The sequence below is a fragment of the Engystomops pustulosus genome, chromosome 5, assembly GCF_040894005.1.
Source record: "Engystomops pustulosus chromosome 5, aEngPut4.maternal, whole genome shotgun sequence".
NCBI classification, from domain to species: Eukaryota; Metazoa; Chordata; class Amphibia; order Anura; family Leptodactylidae; genus Engystomops; species Engystomops pustulosus.
The window spans coordinates 167319410-167339498 of record NC_092415.1 but is presented as its reverse complement, the minus strand read 5'-3'; the positions used below and the strand labels follow the sequence as shown (position 1 = coordinate 167339498).

The 20089-nt window shown below is 42.0% G+C and overlaps 2 protein-coding genes across 2 annotated transcripts in view; one reads left to right on the top strand and one right to left on the bottom strand.

The window, feature by feature from the left end:
* The window catches only part of TAX1BP1 (Tax1 binding protein 1), a 54762-nt gene extending 52987 nt beyond the window's left edge, over positions 1 to 1775 (top strand). Inside the window, exon 18 of the mRNA XM_072153722.1 lies at positions 39 to 1775. Coding sequence (XP_072009823.1) covers positions 39 to 243 — 205 coding nt within the window. The 3' untranslated portion in view covers positions 244 to 1775. The remainder of the gene's footprint in view (positions 1 to 38) is intronic.
* A 2145-nt stretch (positions 1776 to 3920) lies between these two features.
* JAZF1 (JAZF zinc finger 1) overlaps positions 3921 to 20089 on the bottom strand; it is a 190481-nt gene continuing 174312 nt past the window's right edge. The window contains exon 5 of the mRNA XM_072153721.1: positions 3921 to 12080. Within this exon, the coding sequence (XP_072009822.1) occupies positions 11904 to 12080 (177 nt within the window). The 3' untranslated portion in view covers positions 3921 to 11903. The remainder of the gene's footprint in view (positions 12081 to 20089) is intronic.

Genomic DNA, 20089 nt, shown 5'->3' with positions numbered 1-20089 from the left:
CGAGTCCCCCATTCTTACTGTCTGTGCCCTGCTTTCAGATACACAATCCAGAAGAAGTGCCCTCTGTGCACCATGGTGTTTCCTCCCAACTACAACCAGAGTCAGTTTGAGGAACATGTGGAGAGTCACTGGAAGGTTTGCCCCATGTGCAACGAGCAGTTCCCCCTGGAGTGCGACCAGCAGGCGTTTGAGCGCCACGTCCAGACCCATTTTGATAGCAACGTCCTAAATTTTGAAAACTAAGTCTGTGCAGCTTTGTGTTATTTGAATCGTAGCGCTGAGACGTTCACCCTAAAACAAAAAAAAACCTAGAAGAAGCCGCTTAAAGCAACAGCTGTATGCACCGCAATGTAACTAGAGCTGAATAAACTGTTTACCCCCCCGTGGTGTCATTTTCTGGTAGAGGGGTTTCACACTGATGTATCAGACCCGCTCTATACAGAGATCTCATTCTGCCTCTGGTATGTTAGTTGGATGGTCCAGGGTTGGGAAAGCGTGGATGCTGTATGTACATGGTGGCACACCTGTCCAGTATTGCAGCCTGTGGACAGGTGTGCTGCGATTTTTAGATCTTTGAGACAAATGAGTTTGGGCTAAAATACACAAGACGGGACTCTTGAATCGTGCATCGAAAGATATGATACAGGGAGTCCCTGCATCACAGTGAAATATGATACAGGGAGTCCCGGCACAACAGCAGCGCTGAATGTTTATCATGACTCTTTTATGCTGCTCCTGTCAGGCCATGAAATCTGGTCACCGCTGACCTGTGCTTTAGTCCTTATCCTGCACTTGTCTTCTCAAGAGGGTCCCAGCTGTTATATTACTGCATGTTTTCTTCTATTTTGCGTTAAGTATTTTAGTAGTGATGGCGATTGCTTGACATTACATCGTACTTTTAACTGGTCACATGATCCACATAACATGTCCTGTATTCCAGTGCTGTAAACTCTGACTCAGAGGTAGTTGTGTGTAGTGTAGATGTATACAAATGTGTGGCTCTGTCCCTGCACACAGGCACATGGATATTTAAGAAGATGGAATAATAAGTGACACAGCAGGAAAGCCTCTTACATATAAGGATCCATTGTGGTGACAGATCCCTCCCTCAAACTCTGTCAGCTTACAAAATGGCTGCATCTTGTAGCTGGGTCACACGGCCATGTTCACTCCAACAAACACGCTCTATGTGACCGCATTGTAACGTGGTTCTCACAGCAGTGCAGGCGCAATCTACTTCAGTTTGGATCATGTAGTCGTAGTCAGTCAATGTGGCTGCACATTGTTTCTCAGACCGAACATGTGTCTGGTTTGTGACTGATGAAACTCCAAGCTGTGACTGGTGGAGAAGCGGGTTACACTATGGAGAGAGACATTATAGAGCATCAGTGTAAGGAGTGATCTTCACAATCACTTCCTACCTTCTATAACATAAAAGCAGGCCTCTGATTGGTCGCACTGATCATAGGAAAGAATTTTTTTTTGCACTAATTGTTATAAAATGTCTTTAGATGACTTTTATTTAAACGTGAGAATAATCACAATAATAATCCATTGGGTATAGGAAGTGTCTGATCTGAGTGGCTTCCCTTGTGTCTAGTCCCTCGTAGCATCTCTGTAACTTGCATACACAGATCCTGAAACCTTCTCAGAATTGTATCTTTTTTTTTTTGTCATTTAACATGAATAAGTTATCTGAATTGTAACTTGTTTTGACCGATTTTCTCAAATCTTATTTTAAATAAACTAAAATCCTATAAAAAGGCTGATTTAAATTGTCATTTTATTGTCTCTAGTCTGGTCCCATAGGCAAGCATTCAGTTTCTTCTCATGGATTGTAGTCATGTTGTTCACTTGGCAGTGGCTATAGAGGAAGTCATATGGCAAGGATGAGAAAGTACTGACCTACTACTGGTGCTCTGTGTTATACGCACAAGGTGTATTATGTGTGTGAGACCAGAAGCTCATGTTCATGGTGATCATGTTTAATCGAACATGTGAAGCTACTGCACAGAGGGGCTCTGGCATACCTCCCACCTTTAAGGGTGGCGAAAGAGGGACATGATTTGCAGCTTCCAACTCCACCTCACATTGTGGCTCCCTCATATTCAGGCAACCCTCATATTGTGGCTCCCTCAGAAGCTCCACTTCATACTGTGCCCACTCAGCATCTCCCCTCATATAACCCCGACAGTGGCTCCCCCACATAGCATCCCCCCCCCCCAAACAGAAGCTCCCATTCATTGTGCCCCCCAGGCAGCATCTCCACTCATAGTGCCCCATGTAGGCAGCAGATTCCCTTCATAGTACTCCTGGGGTAGCAGCTCCACCTCATAATGCCCCTCCCCTCCTGCTAGCAGCTCCCTTTCATAGTGCCCTTGCCAGAGAGCAGCCCCACCTCGTAGTGCCCCAAACAACTGCCAGTCCGGAGTGCATCTACGGAAAAAGGCTCGAGGAGGGTCGAGGCTGAAGCCCGCACTGTGGAAGGAGCTGGCACCAGCCGTGTTCCACCTTGTGCTCCTGGGAATCAGCAGCTGGAGTCCGGACCAGGAGGTGGGACATGGAGCAGGGGGGGAGGAGCTGTGTCCCGCACATCTCCTCTGCAATCTGCCTCCAAGTCCCAATGAGCGATTCTTGATGTGACCAGTAGGTGGGACACAGCGGGAAAAAATGGGACAAACTCCTGACCGTCCAGGGACTGTCCCACTGCATTCGGGAGGGTTGGGAGTTATGCTCTATTAAGGCCCTCACAGAGCCCTTGTGGCTCATTAGCATAATGGTTAATGTTGATTTTAGAAGGAAGGAGGCCATGGATAACAAATATAAATAGATTACCACAGTTACAGTCCTTGGATCTATGAGTAAGTGTCCCTGGTTTATCATGAAGCATTTTGATGGTAGATTTCCTTTAAAGCTTAGAAGCTTTGTCTTTCAGCAGTGACTTGGCTGCTACATCAGTAACATGTAGATTTTATTCTATAATGTGGGACACAATTATTTCCTTTTTAAAACGTTGATCACTGATTCACAGCAAATTTATACAATCCAGTCTTATTTTCTCCACTCACAACATGGCTTGTGCTTTGAGGAGGTGACGGGAGCATCTTAATAAGATTAATAGTGACGTGCAGAGTATTTCTGTGTCTTAGTCATTGCTGTGTTTAGATCTTGGAGTAATTGTATATATTTATATACATTTTCTTCCTCCGCCGCCTTTTATGAGTCTCTGTGCCGGTGGAACTTATCACCTTTAAAACCACCAGGGAAAAAAATAATGAGGCGCTTGTACTTGTTCTCAGTCAGAGGCAGTTTATTTAACTTTGATTTACATTTATAAGCAGCTTTTGACAGGAGTTTTTGATTCATTAAGTTGCCTTCGCAATTGAAAACATTTAAAACCCCTGTCACCTTCCAACTGAATGTACTCTGTCCCCAACAAAACATATGAAAATATAATTTAAACACTTTTCACAGACACCGTACAATACATTCACTATACACAATGTAACAAAATAGTCCCATCCTTACCTGTGGAATAATACTGTCACACGGATTAGGTAAATAGAAACTGGAGTTTCAGTTTTATAGCTGAAAAGAATTTACATGCAACAATGATATTATTTTACAACTGTTTAGCTGTTGCTCTAACATCCTGCCTGGGACATGAAGAACGCTGCCAAAAAAGATACCAGATTTTTTTTTTTCCTTGCAAGGCTGCCAACAATGCGGAGGATTGCAAATTGCCTAATAGGGTTTGCTGAATGCTTCCTGCTTCATTCCCATGTCTGGATCCGACAGCGAATGTCAAGTGGCATCACGGAATGACGCGCTCTTACATCACGTGTTTAGCTATGACGTGTTTTTTATATATCACAGAGGGTCTATAACGGGGTCAATTTTTTTTACTTTGAAAAAACAGAACCAAAATGATTAAATGGCTGTTGCCCAAGATGGTTCTCCAAATGTCTCACCTATCTCTGCTAAATAAGATGGAACGTGCCACTTGATGCTTTAAAAAACTGAAGCGTAATTCAGTGATGGGTATTTATCAAGACTGCCGTTTATCAGTGATTGAAAACAATGGCTTTGTGAGGCATCCGTGAAAAACACTGAGCCACGGATGTGAAAAGCAGGGCCAATGTGGACGAGCCCTAAGGCTGCATTCCCATGTTGCGTTTACATTGTGTGAAATACAGTACAACTGGTGAGGAGAGTTCCCTAAGGCTACATACACATTGCTATATGGGGGACGTATATATGTCCCCCATAGATGGCAGTGGGTGCACAGCTCCATATGGGAGCAGGAACATATCCTATCTTTTCTCAGAATACAGCGCCATGTTCCTCTATGGAGAGGGGCACCAACGTGTTCCCGCTGTGCTACGGTGTGGATGTAGCCTTAGGGTGATGCCACACATAGCATTTTTGGTCCGGTTTTAAACATGCGTATTCAGTCTGTTTAAGAATGCTTTTTAAAAACAACAACGGTCAAAAACTGATACGTTTTCAAAAAAAGCATGCATTTATAAAACCACATGTGTTTTTAAACGCACTGAAAACACATGCTTACAACGGACTAAAAACACCATGTGTGGCATCACCCTAATGCCAGCGGCACATGTGGCGCTTCGAACCGGTATTTGGGCCGTTTTTAAACAGTCCGTAAAAAACGCATACGTTTTTAACCCATTTTAATTAAGATAATTGTTAAAACCGGTCAAAAAAGCATGCATTTTTTAAGGGACTGCTTAAAAAAATGTCCCAAAACCATGTTCAAAACGCCCCATGTGCCGCTGGCCTAAGTTGTACAAAACGCGATGTTAAAGCATGTGGTAACATCGCATTAATGGTTGCATTTTGTGAAGGCAGGTGTTGGCAGCAATGTAATCAGCCAAATCTCCGCCACTCAGCTATTGTATTGCTTTTCAGAACACAATGTAAACGCCGTGTGTGAGTGCAGCCTTAAAGAAGCCATTGACATAAATGGACATTTAAACGGATCCGAAGGAGAGAACTGGCACTAGCTAGGTGACTCCGTGTGCCCTCATACATCACATATATCACACAGCTGACGCATAGCTATCTTTCTAAATCCAAAATCCGTGATGAATTCTGCCAGCAGAAAATACTTCACAAACGTCGCCTAGCTCATCCCAGAACAACAATATTTGAGTCCACAGCATAGTGCAATGACTAGCAATTCATTGGATAAGATTATTGAAAGCGCCAATCTACTGCATGGGGCGAGATTTATCAGAAGTGTCTGAGGTAAAACTGTTCTAGTTGCCCATAACAACCAATTAGAGATCAGCTTCCATTTTATAAACAGTTTTGGGAAAATGAAAGCTGAGCTCTGATTGGTTGCAGTGAGTGACTAGAATTGTTTTACCTCAGACACTTCTGATAAATCTTCCCCCATGACTGTGTCTGGTCACTTACCCCTGGGCAGTGTTGCAGTATGTTTGTAGCATGTTGCTAGCATTTTTGGAAAATAAAACCCAATTCTGACCAATTTTTCCAATCTTATGCTAAATTTCTCCAGATAAATCTTCCAATTTCAGTACTAGAGTGAGTTCTGTAAATCAGATGAGCGAGGAATGATCCAGACATGTGAATGTAAGACAGGTGACCATCACCTGCAGCACACAGCAGTACACACAGGCGAGCCATAAGGCTTCATCACGTGGAATTAACCAATATTACAAGGCAGTCGGAAAAGTAAAAGATAATCATAAGAAACATGAAAGCAGAGTCACTTGAAATTCCTATCCGACTGCTGGGCCTCCATCTTATGGAGGGAGACCTTATGGGTGCAGTCCGCTATTCACAATAATTGGCATTTACTTGGTTGGCAATAGAGAACTACAAAGTGCTTTAAATCTCCATCTTTAGAACAGAGACGGTTTTCACAATTTAGATAAAATTACAGAAAAATTAAAAGAAAACAAAAAAAACACTGAATTAATACTGGGGGCAGCATTGCATGTTATTGTCAGCTCAGATGTATTTCTAAAAACGAAACATGAATAAGAGATTTCACAGACATAAGAATAATGGAGGGGTATGACACGCCGGTCTGCAGGGGTCCTGATCACACAGTGGGGGGCATTTATTATTGACTTTTTTTTGGGCTGAATTTTTTCATTGTGCATTATTTACGAAGTGTCATCACCACAACATTGGTCCTTTTCAGACATTCACGGCTTTTAATTTGGCGCAGCTTTGAATTACTGTCACATTTACTGCGCTTCTAGTTTCCCGACTCTTTTTTTTGCGCCATTTTAGCTGTAAAAAGCAGGTCTACAAAGTTCTATTTCACCGTCATGAATGTGGAGTTCGTTCGGAACCTTTACAGTTGTGCAATAATTTATTACCCCCTTGCTCCAAAATCTAACAACCGAGTCTAAATAACTGCATGATGTGTGAGTCAAAAACACTGACCCTGCGCCAAAATTGATGAATGTCCCCCAATTTCTGTAGAGGATGACATTCACCTCACCCCCTAGAGAACTTCATTTTATCTTATCGTCATCATCTTATCTTCTGCAATCCTAAGGGTTCATTGGTCTGTAAAGGGAACTCATTGGGGGTCATTTATTATTGGATTCACTTCTTTTGCGACTCTCACACATGCTCAATTTGGGCGCAACTTATGAATCCCAACACTTTTCATGCTCTTATAGTTTCTCCAACACTTTTTTTGGTGCAATTTGTGTTGCACACTTAGACCCACAAAAAGCAGGTCCACCAAGTTATATTTCTCCTCCATGGATATGGAGACACTTTCAGCCAATTTATTAAACCTGTGAAGCACAAAAAAAAAAATCACAGTCTTATAAGCCACAGAGTTGGAGCGCCAAAAAAGGACCTTGTGACATAAATAATAAATGACCCCCATTGCCTTTGGGTCACCTATAAATTAATTCCCCCATGGGGAAGGGGGGGGGAGTTATTATTGTAGTTACATCAGTTTACGGTCATACATACATATGTCCCACAATTGTCTCAAATGCCGATTTACACCACACTTTAACCAAGAATTATAAAGTGAATCCATATGTGATGCAGAGTTATGAAGATTGACTTTTCATAAAGTCGCAAATTCACTTTACTCCCCTCCTGGCATAGGAAATACTTAGGAAAAATGTTGCTAGTTTCTAGGGACATTTCACCATAAAGTCTCAAATCCAACGCAAAGTTTTGCCCAAATCAGGAATTGAGATAATTGTGAGACAACTACAAAAATAAACAGAGTCATATGTTTCATTTATATGTGACCCATTCCCTTCAAAGCCTATATAGCCTATATCCAGGAGCTTCCCTTAGGGCTTATGCATTCATCCATAAGAGAAGCTGCATATTTACAGCCAAAGATGTCAATGTAAAGCAAAGCCATGCCCAAGGAAAGCCTTCACACTTGATTGGAATCCAACCTAGGTGCAAAAAAATACTACTCCAAACTAGCCCTGTGCATGGAGGCTTAGATAAGACCATCACAGGGCCAGAAGATAAGTGGCCACCACCAACTTCTCAAAGTTGTGAAGTTGGCTGCAGACCCAACCCAATTCTAACCCATCCTTCATCCAATGAGCATTCCAACATTTACAATACAGACCAACCACCTGTCTTGTAAACATTATCCCATACTATCCTTTAATTCAGAACCAGCAAAAAACTAGACCATAAGTATAAAAAAATAAAAAATGTTTCTCTGACCTCCCCCTGAGGCACCGGGTGCAGATCACACTCGCCTCGGTCAGATTATATCAATACGTAATAAGCAGTTCCAGCTGCTCTTTTGATGAGAACAAAATCGAAGGCCTTCTGCTCACAGTGGATCTTGGTAACAACACCAAGAGCTCCAACATCTGTTCAAGAGATGAACATGTGATCGCCAGGATAACCCACTATGCGACCAACATGATTCTTAAAGGCAAACTACCGCAAAATCTCTTTTAAAAGTCCATTTAGGTTTTTTTTCCCCCTTGTGCTCCAGCACATCACTGTTACTATTGGGATGCTGTACATCACAGCAGCCAATCAGAATCCAACTTAATTTTTTTAGGTAATTCTGATTGGTTACCCTGGTTCATGGTTTCTCCTATACCTATTATTACTTTTATAACACTGAGTTGTTAAAGCAAAGGTACCTGTAGTTTTGAGCGATAAACTGGCTCCCGAATAAGAATTGTTTAGATAGGGAAGCTATTAAATGGTTTCAGCCATTAATTTTAGAAATAGCTCTGTACACCTGCCGAACTCAGCTGGTGTCTGTTCCCCCGATCTTACCTAGTTTCTACTTCCTGTTCCCTGATCTCAGCTGGTTTTTACTTCCTGTTCCCTGATCTCAGCTGGTTTCTACTTCCTGTTCCCTGATCTCAGCTGGTTTCTACTTCCTGTTCCTTGATCCTTCTCTACAGGATATGACTATTTAGCCAGTAAAATCTGCAGTGATCCACCTTAACTACTGATTGTTTGAGCAATGATTTTTTTTATTCTTTAACTCATTCTTAGTACTTCATAAAATCACCCCCTCCCCTTTTAATATGGGCCTTCTGTTGCTTCTCCTTCAAAATCAAGCAAAAGCTCACACAATGAATTCTTTGATGGCATCATAGAAGACTCTAAAACAGGAACTTTGCGGTAGTCTATGGGTGAAATTAAAGGTTTGCATATTTCTGGTCACTTCTGCCCTTAGATGTAGGTAAGTTGATAAAGTCATAGGGAGGAGATTAACCATTTCTATGATCCCTTTAAAGGTACGTATGAACATGAGACCAGGTTATTTCTCCTAAGACTGGGGTGGAAGTGGTTAAATATACAACCCCCATTAATCAAAAATACTTCCTACTAAAATATAGTCAGGCACAATTCTGAAGGGAAACATATTACCCGTTACCATGAAATTTTTCTGAAAGAAAAAACAAAAAGAAAAGATTTGTGCCACAATAAATGCATGAGAAGTGGACCCTGAAGCTGGGACTAGTCTTGGCTCTTTTATTTGTGCTCCATTTTTGAACCTCAACAATGGCGCAAACGGCAAACGTGTGGCTATGGTTTCATGCTGCTGCACTTGCCCTTCTTGCGCTCTAAACTTGTCTCAAATAGCAAAAAAAAACTGCCTGTGATGTCCTTGTTCTTACACTGGCATGTGGTTTGTAATGTCTAGATATGGTGGTTAGTGATGTGGCCATGCCACACCATGCAGCACAAAAAGTCCCTACAGACCCTTAGGCACTTTGTGAGGCAGCATATTCTAACCTAAAAGGAAAGAATACCCATTGTTATAGCATAGGATGGAACATACCACAAATGGGGGGGGGGGGGTGCAGTAGAGGCCCATAGAATAATATGGGATCCATATTATGGAGCTGTGGTATGGCCGTGTGCATGAGCCCTCGGGGGAACTGTTTGGCTGGGTATGAAAAGAAGTAGTTCCACCGTTTTTGGAAATTATACTGTACAATGCTGCTCGTACTATAAAATCTACAGGTTGGCATGGGAAAATATTTGGGTAAAGCAATCAAAGACCATGGTGGGTCCTCTCACGACACCAGCACTGCCTCTGGGTCTATGGAATTCCCCTTTGGGCCCTTTTGGGCCGTCTTGCCCATGAGTGCAACATTGTGGCAACAAAGCCCACGTGGTCCTATCATGCCCCAGCCTTTGCTATGGATCCTATAATTGTCTCCTCAATGCTTACTACAGGGTCACCACATTTTTAAACACATTTTTTTATCCATTTTCTTTTTTTTTTGCTAGTTGCAGACAAGAATTCTATAAATGTAAATGGTAACAAAAATAGGAAATGCAAGAAAGGAGGAAAATAAGAGCGAGCACGACCTTTATATGTCTAAGTATGAAAATATTCTTCTTCTTATAAGTTAAACATTCTTTTTTTTATACGTCCATCCCCAATGCAACTGATACCAAATCTACAAGTAAGGCAGGCTAGCGAGTCTGAGCGCGGCGGTCATTTGGTTTTAAGTGCACATTAAGCTCCTGTCACCCAAAAACAATGAGGGGATTAATGTGCTAGTAAAATACAGAAACTAAATGACTCAAGTTTATCCAGAGTTTTTTAGGTTCAGAGTCCCACAAGTACAGAAAGTGTATGTATAACTATTTATGAAGACTGTTCACACCTGGCGTTTCCGTATTACGAATATTGGGCCTTATTTTTCTAGTTTAGGGGAAAATTTACAAGACGTACAAATGAATCCCTTCCAACTTCTGTGGAATTGTGTAGGGGGGGTTAAAGCTAAAGGAAGCCATTATCAACATTCTCCGCAGTAAATCCAATGATTTGCTAATAATTAGGCTACATCCACCTCTGGTTATTGCCCCTGTGGTAAGTATACCTCGGGCAGATTCTGCCGTATCTGTACGATGGAGGGCTACAACGTATTCCAGTCTATGAAGATGGGATACGTCCCTTGGTTTCTTCCCCTTCCACCGGAAAATGGAAGGAGGAACATCGGCAACAGACAGAAAACGTGGAACGTGGAACCAACCTGAAAACACTTCTTTTTGGTTAATAACAGTACATACATAATGACGGAATGGAATTTGCTTTTTCAGTTGCTAAGATTGTGTCTATAGAGAAAAATTTCAGTAATAAAGAAAATAATAAGACCCTCAGCCATAGAGCTTATGTAAAGATCATTACAAAACAATATGGTCACAACATACGTAATGTAGGACATTGATTCCAGGTGAACCTTTGATAGTGTGAGCTGAGGACCTGATAAATATCTGGGGTCCTCCAAGCTCAATGGTGGGATGGATCAGGCTGTTTGATTTCAACATGCTTGATCCTTTGGTTCTCAGACAGATAAGTCACCACCAGAGATGGTGGACAAGAGGTTCCTCCAATCCTTCCGTTCAGACTCGATGAGTTGACCACGACCATGAACGGATGGGTCAGGAGTACTAACCGTCCAATGTATATGGTTAGACTTCATATGATGTACGGTGTAACCCTATATATTACTGTGCATTTAGGCCCAATGCAACCAATCAGATTACAGCACCAATGCAGGTTTGGTAATGAAATGATTGGCTGCTTGGTTATCACCGTACACATTATGTTTCTTATAGGGGTCTTTGATTAAATTTTCCATCTAAATCTGTAACTTTTTTTGTACACATCAACTGGAATATATTCATCCATGAATCCTTTGGCATATTAATTGTGTATACATGGGGCATTTAGAGAGTATCTGCCATATTGTTATGAGCTGGAAGGATAAATGTATTCCTATTTACCTACAGGGGAACACTGAACCCTAACCCGGTATGATAAAACTTGGCCAACATTCTCTGTACTTCCCAGGATTTGCTGAATGTCATTGAAAATACACTCAATTGTTCCTCAGCAACAAGATATCACTTCCTAAGGAGCAACTAACATGACTAGTAGCAAATGTCAGCTCTAGGGAAGGCCCCCTCTATTACCCCCCCCCCCCCCATCATGGGTGCTCTCCAGACTCGCTTGGCAGTAAATAGTTCTAATGGGCTCAGTGCCACGGTCACATCTAAACAACCCAACATGCATCCCAATTCCCGTATTGTCTTCATGTTTGGGGGGAGGGGCGCTTGTTTCCCGCCATAGAAGGTTTGCCTATAGGTTATTGTAGCACCGTATCAAAGTAATGAAAATGGGTCTGGTAAGGAACATGTGCAAAATACAAAAAGGGTCACTTTAAAGAAGAGAGATCATTCCAAACAACTGGAACTCTTAAAGCATGCACTGAAACGTAGGTTTCGTAGGACTTTTGAGCGCTTCCCCTGAAATGCAACATAAAGGAGGAAAAAAAAAACCTAAAACAAAACCAGAAGGTGGCTGTTCTCAGAATTAGCATCTGCTGGTGAGGGTTTCTTGGCACAGATGTCTTCAGCTTTTATTGCTGCATTTTCCTGATAATCTCAGCAGAGACAGGAGGATGGAAATTGATTGTGTGGTGACGGAGACCCTGAGCTGTCTTGTAACTCTTCCCACAGCGGCATTTGAAGGGTTTACGGACTCGTATTTGCGTTCTGTGTCCATTCTTGGCGTGGTACTTAATACCGTTTACATTCTGCGGGTGAGAGGAAAAACAATACAGATGTTGAATTCGAGTGGGATACAATATTTTCTCAATGTTATATATATGTTAGGATGTGTTCCTTATATACATGTCTAACATCTATAGGCTCAAAATAGCACCTTATATATAGGGCTGGAATATTATGCCTCAAATCTAAAGATCAGCGACACAATTAAGCTTTTACTGTTGCCCTATACATAAAAAAAGGATGTATGGCATAGGGTATTCAATGTACAACTGCACAGGTAGAAATGACAAACACAATGTTGCATATGCCAGATTAGTGAACATTAATTGCCAATTCTTGTAATGACCCCATAATGACCACTTCAATGGGCTACTCTTCATCAATAAGCTAACCAAAACACCAAATAAAAGTAGAGTCTAGACAATATTTGATAAAAGTTCTTTTTTATAGTTGATGTTTTGCTTAAAGGGAACCCATTTAAAATGTAGTGCAATCTGTAGGTAGTAGGGCATGTACATAGGGTGTCCTATCTGCAGGCAGCATGTTATAGAGCAGGAGGAGCTGAACAGATTGTACATAGTGTCCTTTTTGCAGGCAGCATGTTATAGAGCAGGAGGAGCTGGGCAGATTGTACACAGTGTACTATCTTCAGGCAGCTTGTTATAGAGCAGGAGGAGCTGAACAGATTGTACACAGTGTCCTATCTGCAGGCAGCATGTTATAGAGTAGGAGGAGCTGAGCAGACTGTACACAGTGTACTATCTTCAGGAAGCTTGTTATAGAGCAGGAGGAGCAGAGCAGATTGTATATTACGTCCTATGTGCAGGCAGCATGTTATACAGCAGTAGGAGCTGAGCAGATTGTACACAGTGTACTATCTTCAGGCAGCATGTTATAGAGCAGAAGGAGCTGGGCAGATTGTACACAGTGTACTATCTGCAGGCAGCATGTTATAGAGCAGGAGGAGCAGAGCAGATTGTACATTACGTCCTATGTGCAAACAGCATGTTATAGAGTAGGAGGAGCTGAACAGATTTTACATTGTGTCCTATGTGCAAGGCAGCATGTTATAGTGCAGGATGAACTGGGCAGATTGGACATATTGAGGCTTATTTACTAAGGGTCCCGTGGCCGCATTTCCATCGGGTTCTCCGACTTTTTTGGGATCGCGCCACCAGGACAGGGATTTAGAAGGGGATTGTGTCGCACGTGATCGGATATGCAACACAAATCGGACAAACCACTTCAAAATTGTGTCGCAAGCCAAGCACTTACATGCATCAGGAAGAATATGGTGAACTCCAGCAGGGAAGCGACACATGCAGGATATCGGGCATAGGATCTACGTGGATCGCAGCAGCTGTTCATTCTCGTCGTGAAACGCGCATGGACGGGTAAGTAAATGTGCCACATTGTCCAAACTACAGGCAGCATGTTATAGAGTTGTGTTCCACTGCCCTTAGTGCAGGGTCGGCTCCAGGTTTCAGTAGGCCCTTGGGTGACAGAGCCTCAGTGGGCCCTTTGCAGTGAACTCACGTGGCAGCATTAAAAATTCAGAAACTAAAACAGACTCCAGTTCCCTAAAATATTCCCTAGTTTAGCATCCCAAACAGCCCCCTCATGGTAATTTTATATAAGCCCCTTTCTCACCCCTAGGGATTCATTGTATACTGCCTTATGTGGGCCCCCCAGAAACTCTGGGCCCTAGTACTTGCCCCCTGTATGCCCAGTGCTGGCGCCGGCCCTGCCATATAATCCAGGAGGCAGAAATTATTTAAATAATTAATTTTAATTATATAATTGTGGTTCTTCCCCAATTCCTGTAAGCAGGACATATGCAGAAGTTTCTTCAACAAATCTTCTGCATGTAAGTAAACTTTTTATCTGATACTTTTAAAAGATCTTTTACATTTTTTTTTAATACGAGGTCATTTACATTGACAATGCTGGAATGTGCCTATCATTCCTGGCCTGCCCAGACTACAATACTAACTATTCCCGTAATGGATGGATATAACGTTATTGTAACTAAAATGCAAATGAAGTCATGAAATCTGGGAATTGTTTTCCAATAACATTTTTAATGGCGTTTTGATTGGCAATGAAATTCTCAATAAAAGGCCTTGCACAAACTACACATTTTATATGTTATTTTCTCAAAATTGCAATCACAGTGTCCTACGTCTGCAGGACTGCCAGTTTTACCACCCAACTTCCCTTGTTCTGCACTCATCTATTAGTATGGATACAGATTCGGAAAGACAGGTACACGGCTGCACTAAATACAGTACTATTTAATGGATCATGCAAACGATTTGTCACTCATGTACCAGGGGCGGACCTAGGAGAGACAGGGCCCCATAGCAGACTTCTGAATCGGGCCCCCCTACCCCCTTAGAATATATACATATTTGTATACTCACACATTTATGCACTGACATATACATTTATACACTTACACAGGTCTGTCCCAATAGCTGCTCACCACATGGGGGAAGTACACAGCAGGAATTAGAGATGAGAGATCCCTAGTCCTGTCATTATTCTGTCCCCTCCACCTCCCCTGACATTTCATCCTGTGTACTATGGAAGATGTGCATTGTTATATACAGATTGTGCTGTACAATGTGAAGCATAACATGTATATAATGGTGCACATCCTCCATTCTTTAGTGTGTAAGGTCAGATGCCTTGGCCCCCTGGACACTGCGGGCCCCATAGCAGTGGCTGCTACTACTGTAGCTATGCCCCTGCTCCATCCACGGGCGTAATATGAAACATTGCCCCTCTGACATCAGCTGCTGACTGTACAACTTTCACATTGTACAAGGTCTGATAAATGTCCCCCATAGACTGTAGTTTATGAGGATCCTGGAAAAACGTCTGCTATTTCATAGTGATTTTTGCAGCTTTTATGTGCGATTAGCCTTAAAGGTAAGAAATTCTTTCAGAAACTACAACACAACTTTACATAAGTCGTGTTTTAACTGCACCAAAGTAAAGAAATGCAATACCACATAAGCCCTGTGCACAGAAGTGGCAGGATTGTAATAAATTGTATTGTACTGACTAGAATGAATCCTCTTCCCATAGTGATACAGGCATGGCGGCGTTGTCTTCTTCTGATATTGGCAGTGGTAAGTGTCCTCCTGTGCCAGTGATCAGACTTTTATTGCCATTTGGCATTTTTATTGCATTCTGCAGATTAATTTTTCCTCACATGTGACACGTAGAGTTGCATTAACCCTTTGGTAAGCGCCTGTACAATGCACTGCACGTTCTGGAACTCGCACCATGTGTGAACAGGGGCATCTTTACAACATGAAACAAACAAATAAAAATCATCTTGCACTTATATAAAACACGAAAAACGTTCTGTTAATGGGACTTGATGAGCAGTAAACTCTGCAGATCATAAATACCCCGGGCTTGTTAACTCTGCGCAGATGCAGACGGCCCTGAAGACAATTATATGGCTGCTCTTATCATCGGGGGCCTCTGCCTACAAGACAATGACACGGTACAAAACCTCTAGAAATGTTCACATACCTGAAACGCTAAGAATTTGCCGCCTGACCCGGTGATGAGCTGAGAATTTCCTTCTACTCACAGGTTGAACTATATCCCAGATTTTCTCCCCCACACTTATTAATATTGAAGGGCAGAGGTTGTAGAGGAAGCAACTGGAATGGGTGCGTTTTATGTGGCTATTCATGTATTTACTGCTGCCTAAATAGCAGCGACATATTCCACAGCGCTGTACAGAGGTTGTCACTCACGTCACCCAGTCAGGACGGCAATCTACAGCTTTCTGCATACAAATAGTTTTTTTTCCTCTGCCCACAAACCACGGTCACTTGTCTTTGTTTTTGTGGTCAGGGTGTCTTGAGTATCTTCCAAGTTTCTGAGCTGAATGTACGGAAAAACGGTCTGCGAGATATCTGTTTTTGCGGAAGGCAACCAAATGATGTCTGTAGCTTATCCCGACACCTTGGAGTGTCGCTTAATTGTGTTACCCAGAAAGTTATCTTCAAATACGACACATGGATGATACCTGTGTTGTAGCTGTACTTCTATAGGAAGGAAGAGTGGCAAACAAAGGCAAGAATGGGCTGGCATACAAGAGAAAATAATGTCGTTGTTCTTGATGGCTATGGTTATGTTCACACCTTCGTTGCAGGTTTCATTCTAGTTTTCCTAAATAAGAACAGTAAAAAGAGCTGCCTATGGGGAACGGAAAGTTTTTAGCTTTTGTCACGCTTTACTGTAAGGGAGAATGTAATGGACTTTACAATCTCCACCGTATAAAATCGAGTATAAGGCAAATTTTTCAGCACAATACATGTGCTGAAAATCCCTAACTCGGCTTATACTCAAAGCAACAGGAAAAAAAATCTCTGTACTCACCTTTCCAACGCCCCCCGTAGGTCTTCTGTTTTCATCTTCGGCTTTGTATTTGACTTCCCTTGTGGTCCCGTTTCATACACCATAACATCAGCCGCTTGTCGACATCATGGTGTGTTTGTCGCCATCGGCACACATTATGATGTAGTTTAATACTAAGGGGCAGGCTATGTACTGGGGGGCTGCTGGCTATATACTGGGAGGCTGTGACCAATGTATTTCCCACCCTCGGCTTATACTCGAGTCAATAGGTGTTCCCAGTTTTTTGTGTTGAAATAGGTACCTCGGCTTATACTCGGGTCGGCTTATACTCGAGTATAAACGGTACCTATCTCAATATACAAGGGCCAGTTTCGTAGAAAAATCAACCTATCACTATGATTTTTGTTACATGTCGACGCCACCTTCTAGGCCAACTACAAGCAAACTACCCTTAGTGCAGCTTTGATAAATTTTGGCCAATATTGAAGAAAAATAAAAGAAAAAAGGGCCAAATGCTTTCCTATATATGAGTATTTTTTGTTTGTGGAACGAATTGTTTGCTTTTCAGTGATTTCCTACTGGAAATCTTGCTTTGATATATGAGCAGGTTGTGGAATGCGCTGTCCGTGTTTCAATGATTTCCTATTGGAAATGCTGCTATAATACAATAAGATTGGTTACGAGCACATTTGCAGAGTGAATTATGCTTGTGATCCAAGATTCCACCGTGCATAAATACAATCATGCAAAAAGCTACTTAAAGAGACCATGTCACCAGCGACTCTCGCCACAAACCATACACAGGACCTTTAATATGTCTTTATATGTGTTCCACTGATGATGGGATTATAGCCACCATTCTAAAATTACTTTTATTGATGTCCAGTGCTGGAGGCGGGGAGCTGCAGTATATAGTACAGCTAGCACACCCTCCTCACTGATGCAGAACCTGCTATCCAAGCAAAGAGGGGTGTGGAGGAAGGTGGATTTTTCTTCATATAGCCTCCTTCCAGAGGTAGTAGTTAATGATGTAGCAAAGTCGAATCACACACAACCACTGTTGCTCTCACCCCTCCCTTAGTAATTCTTTTCAGCCTTACAGAGGTCTCTCTCAAAGTTCCAGCAAGGCATTGTGTTGCATTTCCTACTTCTGAGTGAACTTAAATGAGGGGTCCTCTTTAATTCTGCCGAACTATTACCATTATTTCAACAATGTGTGCAAGTTATATTTTAGGAGGCTACCTCCACCATTATATAGTCATACAGTGGCTTATCAGGCCCATTGGGTCACATGCTAGCAAAAATATATATACTACTACCTTTCCAGAGTCAATGGAGTGTTAAGCATCTGTAAGCTTGTGTGTTATATGGCAGAATATTTTTGCAGACGTGCCATGTGAATGAGGATGGTTTTCTGTAGGCTCCATTTAGATTAAGGAGACAGACGCCCTACAAGTCTGGTTTGCTAACCCAGTGTTACTTATGAAGTAATAGTGCATCATCTTGTTCCTTTCATTTTGCATGAAAAACACTAAGACACACAGCTTCCAATACACGGATGTGCCATGAAGAGCAAGTAAATTGGGCTCAGAACGTCTGGAAAGTTGAAGGGTAAGAGTGAGTCTTTGTGTGGCTGTGTCCGCCATCTAAGCCACACCTGCAGGGAAGGGGTGAAAATGAATTATGACTGAAGACAAGATTTCGTTCAGTCCTAATAAAACGCACACAGCATACAAGCAGCAGGCAGGGGGTAAGCAAAGTAAAGTTGAAGCCGGATCTGAATGAGTAACATAGAAATAAATTCGGCTCCTATAATTACTGGGGACTTGCTACTTCTTTTTCCACTCTGCTAATGTCAACATTTTGTTTTGTGTATCGACGTCGCTTGCCAAGGTCTCCAGGTATGAAGTATAAAACACTGCCAATCTTGTAAATGGCTTTTACTGCTCTGGTTAACTACACTGGAGGCGACAAATTATGAATTCAGATGACTTTATTCATTTTTGGGAAACACGGATATGATTCCCCAGGGAAGTGATGTGGCAGATGCCCTGATAACAAACTAATTGAATAAATGATGAGACGTCCGTCTAACATTGGTGGACATATGGTACTTCACGATCCGCTCTGGATACAAATTATCAATAACGTTACTACATTTTGGAGCTGGTTCATAAATCTGTCCACAAAGACATCTGTACTGGCAACATTAGCCAATTCAATCCACATTAGCGTTAGTATGGTTCTCCTCCTCCCGCTCTGTGCCGAAAATCTCATGGCAGAAGTGAGTATCATACTCAGCGCTGCCGCAGGATTTTTACAGACAGTGGGAGGGGAAGTGTTGACGGTGTAAGGAGGAGGGTCACAAGTACTTTGGGGGGGCGTGTAAGAGCCAGAGCCCCAGAGCAATTATAATGCCCCCAAAGCATTTGTTTAAAGGAAACCTACCACTTGAAGTAGCAGGTATAAGAGGGAACTACCGAGCACCAGCACAGGGTGAGCTGGTGCCGGAGCTTATTTTTGTTAGTGTTTTAAACCGCAGTATCGCGGTTTAAAACACTTTTTAAACTTTATGGCCGAAGCTGCTTCGGCGCAGGGAGGTACGAACTCGGCGCACCATGTGCGCGACCGTGCGCACGGCTCTCCTTCACTTCCTATGTAGCCGCATGCAGGGTCCCGCGCATGGTGCGCCGAGCGCGTACCTCCCTGCGCCGAAGCAGCTTCGGCCATAAAGTTTAAAAAGTGTTTTAAACCGCGATACTGCGGTTTAAAACACTAACAAAAATAAGCTCCGGCACCAGCTCACCCTGAGCTGGTGCTCGTTAGTTCCTTCTTATACCTGCCAATTCATTTTCAGCTTGAAATGGTCCAACCCAGCTGTAGATTTCCTTTGTGTCTAAAGCTTTTATGTTAGCTCATATTTCTCCATGGTAACAGACTACAGGCAGTGTGTAGTCTGAACTTTTTTTGAAATCAAGTAGTTTTTCTTAACATTTTCAAACTCTTCTTTGTAACAGCACAAAAAAAAAATACATATAAACATACATACATAACCCTTCCCTCCTGTCTCCCCGGAGGTGTAGTCTGACTTTGAATTCAAACTCTGTTCTACCTGTATTGTACCGAATATAATCATATAAATATAACATATAAACATATAAATGCCAAGTAAAATTAAGGTAGAAGGAAGAGAATATGACTCTACACTAGTGTCTATTTGCAGTCATGGAGATGCATATTGATTACATCAAAATCATGACTATTTGCAAAGTGGCTTCATTTTTTTCTTAACTTGGCACAAAATAGATTACTTCCTACTTCATTTTGGGTACTTTGGAACTTTCCTCACAACAAAGCAACAAAGGCACAGTCCCACTTAAACAAGAAAAACTACGGTACCTAAAAGCATTACCCAGGAAAATCTCCTCAAAATTATAGTAGATCCAAAAGAAAATTTGCATATAACATTTCACAATGTCACCAGCAAGTAGGTGGAATTTGTAAGAAATATCCATAGAATTTTATCTTAGAGAAGATTTTCGCTCCTTAAATTTTATTTGTACACATACGATAACTATAAAATATAAATATAGAACTATAAAATATCTTCTTTCCTTCCTTCTGCATCCTGAAAATATGTTATCTG